Source organism: Astatotilapia calliptera, chromosome 3, assembly GCF_964374335.1.
Source record: "Astatotilapia calliptera chromosome 3, fAstCal68.1, whole genome shotgun sequence".
Classification (NCBI taxonomy): Eukaryota; Metazoa; Chordata; class Actinopteri; order Cichliformes; family Cichlidae; genus Astatotilapia; species Astatotilapia calliptera.
The window spans coordinates 15,200,014-15,210,390 of NC_137424.1; the positions used below are offsets into that span (position 1 = coordinate 15,200,014).

Below are 10,377 nucleotides of genomic sequence, written 5' to 3' on the forward strand. Positions count from 1 at the left end.
GTGCTACTCATTCATCTGATAAACTCTTTACCATAATGGATTATTTTGTAGTGAAGTTATTTTCCTACTGATTTTGCCTTCCCTCAGTCTTGGTTGTCTTTGAGAGCATAATGACAATGAAGTGTAAGCTGAGTGCTATATGTTTGTTAATTGCCATTTGGTCCCTTGTAAGTTATAAGTGACCTGTATAAACCTCATATTCTATCAGTTGATGGTGGTGGTGTACTGCATCTGGTGCAGCCTCCTGTTGAGCCAGACCAACATGCAGTTGTGAGTAATACTCCACAGATTATATGAGTTTACAGTAGAACAGCAATGTTGTTTATTTCTTTACTACAGGAAAATAATGAAGAAACATTGACAGCTGTTACAGAGGAGGAAGCAACAGAGACACTTTATGAGGTTTACATCTTTTAATACTTTGTGTACAGGAAATACAGGCGACCAATAAAGCCAGTTGAACAAAAAATCTGTTTATCCTTCTTTCAACATGTTGAGGTGATGGGTCAAAAGAAATGATTGTGACATATGGTGTCTCTGACTGCTCTTCCATCTTGTATGTCCGTGGGAGGGTCAGGATGTTCATGGTTTGGATCACTGCTGATGTTTGGTTCAGAAGGACAGTGTTCTCCTCTAATTGTGGCAATGTTGTGAAGAATCACACATGCCACAATAATGTCACATGCCCTTTCTGGGGTGACCCTGAGTCTTTGCAGGCACTGGAACCGGGCCTTAAGCATTCCGATAGTCATTTCAACTCTGGCTCTTGTCCTGCAATTAGCCAGATTATATCGCTGCTGTGGGCCCGGTTCAGGGTCAGGGTAAGGGGTAAGCAAATAGGGTAAACATGGATACCCCCTATCACCAAGCAAGTAGCCAGTGAACTCTCCTAAGACAGAAGGATACACTTCAGTTCAAATGTCCCTGAAGCAATTGGTCTTTATATATTTTAAAGTATTCTCAACTCACCATGTCCAAATTTTGTGCTCATTCACGGAATATTTGTGAGTCATGAACAGAGCCTGGCCGCTTGGCTTCCACATTTGTGATAATGTTGGCAGCATCATATATGATCTTCACAGTGCAGAGAACACAAATTAGCATCCATTACTATAATGAAATAATTTGTTAGTTTGAAATGCTACAGGGAACTATGTACCTGTACATTAATGCTGTGGAAAGACTTCCTGTTCACATAGTCTCCTTCATTTACTGAAGGAGCAATGATTGGAATGTGAGTGCCATCTATACACGCCTGGGAACCCTGAAAATAAATGTGAAATTTAAGTAGTAGTCCAAGTATCACCACATCATAAATTAAGTTTTGGTCATCCTGATACCTGCAATTTTGTGGAATCCCTCTTTGATGAATCTTGTGGGTCTATGACCGGGGAACACCACAAACGTGTACAGGAGACGTTTCAGTGCAACTGTAACATTCCTGACTGCCCGACAGATGGTAGCCTTGGAAACGTGCTCAGCGTCACCAATATTATACAGAAAGCTCCCGTTTGCAAAAAACCGAAGTGCGATACAAATAATATGTACAGAACTGAGAGGATGTCCGCGATGTGTCACATGAGCAATATATGGCCTGAGGATGTTATTCAAATAAATTATAGATTGTGCTGAGAAACGGTAACGTTCACACAGAAAATCATCAGGAAATGATAAAATGTCCAAACGCGATCTGATCACTCTCTCCCGGCGGAGAGCTCTGCGGAGAATTTGGGCTTCACGATCTACTGGCTCTTCAAGGACGGGGCACGCCATGTCCGACACTTCCTACTGTCAGGTTTCCGACAAAGGGGCGGAGACAGTCAGGGTTAGTTGTAGTAAACCTGCTAGGGGGCAGGTTAGCTTCACGGAGTGTGTCGTCATAGTGACTCACTGAGGCTTCATCTGAACTCGCTTTGTGAAACCGAAAACCCAGAGTTTTCGTTAACTCAGGGTATACTTACTCAGAGTTTGCACTAAACCGGCTTCCTGAAATAGGGCCCTGAGATCAAATTTATTTTCCTTTGGCTTTGTTTTCTTCCCATTTGTGGCTTTAATGTAGTGTTATATCCTGTTTGTTTGCTTCCATCTGTATACATGTCCAGATTCACTGTTATGTTTCTATTCTTACATTGCTGTGTGATCACTGTTCCCTCTGCTGACTGATGTGACCTTTTGTATCTCACACTAATACTTGTCATATTTGTATCTGCGCCTAAAAGATAAAAAGTTTTCCATGCTGAAACACAGCTCCACCTCCTGCAGTTCTCCCTCTGAACCACTAGATGTCTCTGTTATCTAAATGAAGACGTGCAGCACAGCAACCACAGCAGCGCTCAGATCACACGTGTCCTGTTATTATGTATAAAAGCATGAAACAGGTGAGACAGGTGGGATCAATATTAATGTTGTGGAAATATATGAAAAAGCAACAGAAGAGTGAAAACATTTCGTGTTTCTAGAAAGATCTTTCAGCTCACAGCTGCTCACAGACTGTATTTACAAGTGACAAACTGCAACTCTACAGTACATGTACAGTATATATCAAATATATTCTGTATCCAAATCTATTGAGTGATGTTTGAAAGTCTTTCCAGGTGAGTTTGATCCAGGAGGGTCTGAAGCCAGAGTCAGACAGAGACTGTGCAGAGACTGTAGAAGGACAGAGCAGCAGCAGAGCAGTCCAGATACACTGATGATCCTCTGTCAGATCCAGAGGGACACACAGGGATGATGCTGGACTCTACATTGTGTCTGACAGTGGAGCTGTTCTCAGAGCAGTTCACTCTGCAGCACTGACAGTCATCTGCACTTCTTCTCATTCCTCTGTCAGTCACTGCTGGATGAAGCTCTCCTCTCCACCTCCCAGTAACATGGCCCAGTCAGAGCGTCTCTACACACAAGCTGCTGCTGCTTCAACCTCTCTGGATCATCAGGACACAGCTCCTCCTCTCTCAGCACACACACCGTCCTGTTTACCATCACCACCTCCACCTGCAGAGAGAAGAAGGAAGAGCAGAGGAGATAAACGAGTGTTTCCAGAGACTCTTCATCAGCTGTCAGTCAGTGATGCAGCACATCCAGTATAAAGAGCAGCAGGGACTTCAGTGCTGGGACTGTACTAGGACTCATTGTTGCTTCACTTTTTCTAATCTTTGGATTTTTATTGAAGTTGATGAAAATGTTTTTCCCTCCTAGTTTGAGTTTGGACTTTCATTCATTAGAAGAACCTTGGTGTGTCCACTCTGAGCTCTGTAGGAACCCCAACAACAAGCCCAACAATCCAGATGGACGGTTCCAGCTGTTAACTGGAGGAATTCCATCCAAACATCTGCTCTCACTAAATTCTTCCTCACCTACAGACTGTGTTCTTCACTGCTTTAAACTTGGAAATGAATGCAGTCATTGGTCTGCGTGCTGCTTTGTTCAGAGAGCTGATTGGCTGTTGACAGTGTTTGATCAGAGCGTGTCAGCCGTTACCATGGTGACCATAAAGGTCAGAAACAGGAAGTGTTTGTGTCCAATCCTGAAGCCTGTCACCATTCTCCTCTCACAGCTTCACTGAGAAGCTGCAGCTTTACAGGAAACACTGGATCTTTGTTTCATACTGACTGTGTTTAGTACAATACTGCTGACAGCACCACCCAATCACTCCATCACTCTACTGACCTCAGAGTCTCCAGTCTGTAGTCTGGACTCTGCTGAAGATCAGACAGCTGCTTCACATCTGGATGCTTCAGGTTGTTTCCCCACAGGTCCAGCTCTCTCAGATGGGAGGGGTTGGACTTCAGTGCTGCTGCCAGATAATCACAGCTGATCTTTGACAAACCACAGTCCCTCAATCTGTATAAAGAATGAAAGATGTAAGTTTATTAGACAAAGTGTGAGCTTGAAATCATTCAGTGTTTCATCATCTGTTCAGAGCTGAAGAAGGTTCAGAATGTAGAAGTTTAGAAAATGGAAACTCCAAACAGCTGAAGCCAACAGGAAGCAGCTTCAAACAGGAAACTGTGCAGAGTTTCAGACTATATGTCCTGATGCAGCCAGTTGGATTTTGGAGATTTGAATCTCTGTTCTGTGACTAAGTCCTTGAATCATTTCTTCCAGTTGGTCCAACAAGACAGACTAAGTATTGGACATGTGTTGTGGCTCCATTAGGGGAGCTTCTAAATGTGATGTGATGGCCCCTCTGGGTCTGTCAGGTCACAGGACTGAAGAGAGCTCAAACTGGGCACACAGTTGTTCCAGTCTGGACCAAAGACTCTATACTGGGACTGAGGGACTGCTTTGACTGCTCCCACTGGGACTTTTTAAAGGCTCATGTTCTCACTTAGATCATCGATTTCTACTTACATTTCTTTCTGGGAAAAATGGGGATTACTTTGAAAACAGGAAGTATTTTCCCCAGTAAGCAGCCCTGGATTAGTAAATCACTCCAACATGTTCTCAGGCAGAAGAAGCTGTCTTGTTATGAGGGAGAGAAGAAAAAGATTGAGGCACAGAAACTTGTTGAAAGAGAGATAAAGCAGCTAAAATCAGGTGTAAAAGTAAAGCAGAGGATGAGCTGAATAAAGGACACTCAAGGCTGGCTTGGAAAGGAATGAAGTCCATGGTGGGGATGCAGAACAAGGAGCAAAGATGAATGTGATGCTGAATCAGCAGAAGACTTGGACTCATTTGATTCCAGCTTTGATATCATTGATTTCAATGAAGAGCTTTGTGATTGTAGCAAAGGGCTGGTAGCTCTGAGAGTCCCACTGATGAGGTGTTTGTGTGGAAATCTCTTAGTGGGACCAAAGAGAGAAAAAGCCCTGGTCCTGATGCTGTGGGAGGGAAATGATTGAAGTGTGCTGTGAGGAACTGACTGGGAGATTTTCACACATTTTCCAGTCCTCCTTGGAACAACAGGAAGTTCCCAGCATATGGAAACAAAGGTTAAGTGTCCTATGGCACTCAGTGATGATGGTGCTGTGGCCCCACCACCTCCACCTCTTTGTAAAGGAACTAACTGTCATCTGAAGCTTCAAATGGAACTAAGACTTCCTCCACTAGGTGGCAGTGTCTGATGAGAAAGTGTTAGTGGAGCTGGCCTGGAGTCAGAAACAGGAAGATGCAGGATTTGGGCTGAAATGGGGAAAAGTGGTTCGCACTAGTGCCTTAAAGCAAGAAGGTTGTAGGTTGAAGCTTGTTGGCCTTTCTGTGGAGGTTGGATGTTCTCCCACAGTCCAATGAAATGCTGCTTAGGTTCATTGGTGCTTCTAAATTGGCTGTAGGTGTGGATGTGAGAGAGTGCTTCTCTGTCTCTCTCTGTTGGCCCTGTGATGGACTGCTCACCTGTGCAGGTGGACCACGCCTCTTTCCCTATGACAGCTAGGGCACAGGCTGCAGCCCTGTGAGCCTAAGCTGAATAAACAGTTAGCAAAAATGATCCATAGATGGCCTGAAATCCCCCAGTTAGCAGTTCGGTAGATAGCTATGACATGCTAATCCCATCCAGCAGCTGTATTCTACCTGTAAGCTGATCCCTGCTGAGCCAAAGCACTTTTTCATATACAAATTACAACCTTTAATAGAAACCTATTGGTCAGCATCTTATTAGCCTGCTGTTAGCTTCATTCCACAGAAAACTGAGAGAAACTAACAGAGTTGATAAAGAATAAAGAGAAATGTGCTGATTTAAAGCCTTTGAAGTGCTTCAGATGATCTCTGTCCACTTCTGTCCACTCATTCATTCATGTAAGCTTTCTAATGCAGCTTTGATCTTCACAGTCTGCTTCATGAAACTCATTCTAACCCTGAATGTCAGAGTGTTCCTCCTTCTCTTTCCCATCATTCATGCTGGCAGTGGAGGAGATTTGGATGTTGGACTGTGTTTTGGATGATGTGTGTATGTTTGTGTTGGACTGCTGTCTGTAAAGCAAACGCACATTTTGCTTTGGATTTCAGTGTCAGACAGACTTTAAGGTGGAATGAAGAGTTGGAGAGTTTCACAGTGAATTATCCAGTGGAGGATTTTTCTTCTTCTTTGAAGGTTTGAAATGTGAACATTGTTCTGCTGCAGTCAATGGACTAAACCAGAGAAGAAGAAAACAGACTTTACCATGAAGATCCTCAGTGTGGATCAGTATAATATCAGCCTGATGTCTGCAGTTTAGTGTCAGCACAACTTTCACATCATATTCATCTCAGCACAACTAAAACATGCTGACTGACCTCAGAGTTTCAAGTCCACATCCTGGACTCTCCAGGAAACCACACAGATGCTTCACTCCTGAATCCTGCAGCTTGTTGTTGGAGCTCAGGTCCAGCTCTCTCAGATGGGAGGGGTTGGACTTCAGTGCTGCTGCCAGATAATCACAGCTGATCTCTGACAAACCACAGCCCCTCAATCTGTATAAAGAATGAAAGATGTAAGTTTATTAGACAAAGTGTGAGCTTGAAATCATTCAGTGTTTCATCATCTGTTCAGAGCTGAAGAAGGTTCAGAATGTAGAAGTTTAGAAAATGGAAACTCCAAACAGCTGAAGCCAACAGGAAGCAGCTTCAAACAAACACAACAAGAGAAAAAACTCTGAATGTTTCACATTAAAGTCGTACATTTATCATAAAAACAGGACAAAGACTTGAAAAAGTCATGTTTTTCCTTCCAGGAACCACAAGGCTTCACTTTTAAAGGTGAAGTGTGAAAGAAATGGACATATTTGAAGTCCAACACCTTTTTCCAGTCACATTATTAAAGCAGACAAACTACAAGCTCATTTTCATTCCAACAAGTCATCTTCTGACCTGGACTAACAACACTGGTCTCTATGTGCAGCTGGCTGTGAGACCAGTGCTCAGGGAGCGTCTACAAAGTGCAACACTGAAAGAACATCACACACTCATTTGCTTCCAGCACTTTCACACAAACATCTACTGTCATTATTGTCACCAAACTCTGTGGATCCTTTATTGCAAATTCAAATGGGATCAAATGGTCAGACAAAAGAGGGTTATGAGGAAATATGATGAAATGTTGTGTATTAGCAGCAAGTTATTGAATCATTTTCCTCAGAAACCAAACAAAATGATTGACAAAGATGTTTTTACAAACTCAGTGTTGGACTTGGATCAGCAGGATAAGCTGATGTTTAAAGGCATTTGAGTCTCGCTGTATGAGAGTCCAGTTATTACTCAATATTTATGGATGATGTTCTTTCAGTGTTGCACTTTGTAGACGCTCCCTGAGCCTCACAGCCAGCTGCACATGGACCAGCTGACATTACCCAGCATTAGAGGATAAAACAGTAAATGAGAGCAGCTAAACACACAAAGATGGAAACACAGAGCGTGGATCGTTCACTCGACGACACGGACACGGACACGCCGTCGGGGCTGAAAGTGGACAGTTCACAGATCCTGAAGCTTCAGGTTTCATCAGTGTTACGACTGTTGTCGTAATTATATGTAAATTTGAGTGTGCAGGTGCTCCTCCATGATTGGTGCATCCAGGGTGGATGGCTGGCAGCAGATAAGAAGATACCGCCAGGGACTGCCATGTCATTCATCCTTGGCCCAACCCAACCGGCAGACCGTTAACTGTGTCACTATGTTGGTTAATGTAAGAGCATGTAGGGGTGGACCGCCTTTTTGTTTGATCAGTTTTCTCCTGTTTTTGTTAGGCAGGGAGGAAAGTGATTGTCGTTTGAGTTAGTTCTTTTGCGTAGGTAAGTTGTATTTATTCCTGAGATAGGCTACCTTATGTCTGTTGTTTTGGCCTTAGGTTCACCCTGAAGTTACAATGTGCTCCCTTCCTTTGTTTAACTGCACTCATTGTAAATGAATCACTGTTACAAAGTATTAAGTGTGTGACGTGCTGCTTGGGGTTGGACGGGGATGGATCACCCTTTATGTTGTGGTTTGGCCTCGCCTAGACGGGCCATAACAATCTGTCTCCAACCAAAACTGAGTGAACCAGCAGCAGAAGAAGATCTAAACTACGCTTTACGTTTGATGAACATCGTCATGAATTCTCTCTGACTTTGACGTTTACTTCCTGCACAGCTCTCTCTCTCTCAGTGTACTTCAAGAACAGTTTACCTTCAAAAATCTGTTTCCTGCATTATTCACTGCTTATTACGCACCAGTCTGCTGTTGTGTTCACTGCTGTCGGCCTCCCAAAACAAAGCCTCATTTCTGCTGTTCAATACTGAAGAAATGTAAACCTTTTAAAATGATGACAGATTACAAACTCTCAGCTGTGTCTGTAATCAAACCTCTGTAACTTTGCTTCCCTTCAGCAGCATCAGCTCATGTTCACATGTTGATTCATGGTTTGCTTCAGTTTTTGATGGACTGCAGAATATTTTGAAGGTTATCTGCTATAAAAAGCCAGAACAGGAAAATCTGCTTCATGTGTTTCTGTTTGATCCTCAGTGACTTTGACACAAAGGCCTCTGCTGTGATGATCACACCTCTGATCAAGTCTCACAGTGTCAGCTTTGTTTTTATACATATGGATATGTGCTGATAAATGATCAGAGTTATAATATTTCCCACTGTCTGCTGTGTGCCGTGACCTTTGACCTGCTAAAGACAGTCAGCTGTGGATTATTCATTGTTGTGTCTGATACTTAGAACTGTGAGGAAGAACACTACACAGTTAATCAGGGTCCCCTCTCTCTGAATCAGGAAAGGTGGGCAGGCCACGTGTGGGCCGCGGGCCATACGTTGAGTCTCACTGTTTGAAATGTGAACATTGTTCTGCTGCAGTCAATGGACTAAACCAGAGAAGAAGAAAACAGACTTTACCATGAAGATCCTCAGTGTGGATCAGTATAATATCAGCCTGATGTCTGCAGTTTAGTGTCAGCACAACTTTCACATCATATTCATCTCAGCACAACTAAAACATGCTGACTGACCTCAGAGTTTCAAGTCCACATCCTGGACTCTCCAGGAAACCACACAGATGCTTCACTCCTGAATCCTTCAGGTTGTTTCCCCACAGGTTCAGCTCTCTCAGATGGGAGGGGTTGGACTTCAGTGCTGCTGCCAGATAATCACAGCTGATCTCTGACAAACCACAGTCCCTCAATCTGTATAAAGAATGAAAGATGTAAGTTTATTAGACAAAGTGTGAGCTTGAAATCATTCAGTGTTTCATCATCTGTTCAGAGCTGAAGAAGGTTCAGAATGTAGAAGTTTAGAAAATGGAAACTCCAAACAGCTGAAGCCAACAGGAAGCAGCTTCAAACAAACACAACAAGAGAAAAAACTCTGAATGTTTCACATTAAAGTCGTACATTTCTCACAAAGCTCAATTATGTGACAGACATTTCATCCCATGTCAGTTTGGCCTCATCCTGGGCCGGATTATCCAGCACACACTCTGACCACAGGCCCAGGGGCCACGCACAGCTGGGCTCCATCCAAGAGACAGGAAACAAACCAACACAATAATAAAAAGCACCATGTGATCTTCTTACATCTTCAAGACAAACATAGTAAAAACATGAGCACATTTGTTTCCTGATAAAATGATGTGACAGGTAGAACAGAGTAAAGTGGTGGTGTTACAGCCTTTCTCCCCTCTGCTGCCGAGGCTGTTAGTCTCTCCCAAACTCAGCTACAGGACTTCCAAATGAATGAAAGCAGGAGAAGTGGCTTTACAAATGAAAGAGGAAGAGGAGAAGAAGAGGAGAGGGAGGCCACCCTGACCATCACTCCAGCTGAAAACATCACACTTCCATTAAAGTTGGTGAGGAAATGTTGAGCAGGATGAGCTGCTGGCTAATCTGGAGGCTGTAGCAGCAGCTCACAGTCACAGTGGGTTTCCACTCATGAAAAAGCTCTGGCTGCTTCATTTCTCATCTCATATCAGAGACTTTAAAGCTTCACTGAAGCTGTACTGTGATGCTTCCATATCCCAGTGAGGCCTCCATAATGATTTCAGCTGTTCTGTACACACACTGTGTGCCCTGTATGGCTCAAAGTCTCTGCAGCCTGTTTTTATCTGCTATCATCAGATCTTCATCATCCTCATTCACATCCCTCACACACTCTACAGCCTCATCAGCACTGACTTCATCTTCACTGACTGATGGAGCACAACATGAACCTGTGGAGGCTGAAACACTGTCCTGTCAAACATCTCCCCGTCACCACTCCACTTCTGTCAGCCTTTAAATGAACCCTGCTCAAGTCTGTCACTTCTGTTTGGAGCCAAAAGGAAAAACTCTTGTTCAGTCGTTTGGAAAGACAACATTTCTGAAAGCACTCAAACTTCTTCACATTTGTCTTCAGACACATCCTGAACATTTAGGAACTGAAGAAAGTTTCAAACATCCATCAAAGACCTGAAATATAGAAAAACAACTACAACAGCCGCAGTCAGTGAAC

The 10,377-nt window shown here is 43.4% G+C and overlaps 1 protein-coding gene across 1 annotated transcript; it reads right to left on the reverse strand.

The window, feature by feature from the left end:
* Positions 1-2,383: 2,383 nt before the first annotated feature.
* Positions 2,384-6,410, reverse strand: LOC145422925 (ribonuclease inhibitor-like; the record flags this gene model as incomplete). The annotated part of the gene is made up of 3 exons (XM_080294916.1): positions 2,384-2,991; positions 3,667-3,840; positions 6,211-6,410. Coding segments are annotated over 3 exons (387 nt in total), but the record flags the coding sequence as incomplete, so codon positions are not given.
* Between the last annotated feature and the right edge of the window lie 3,967 nt (positions 6,411-10,377).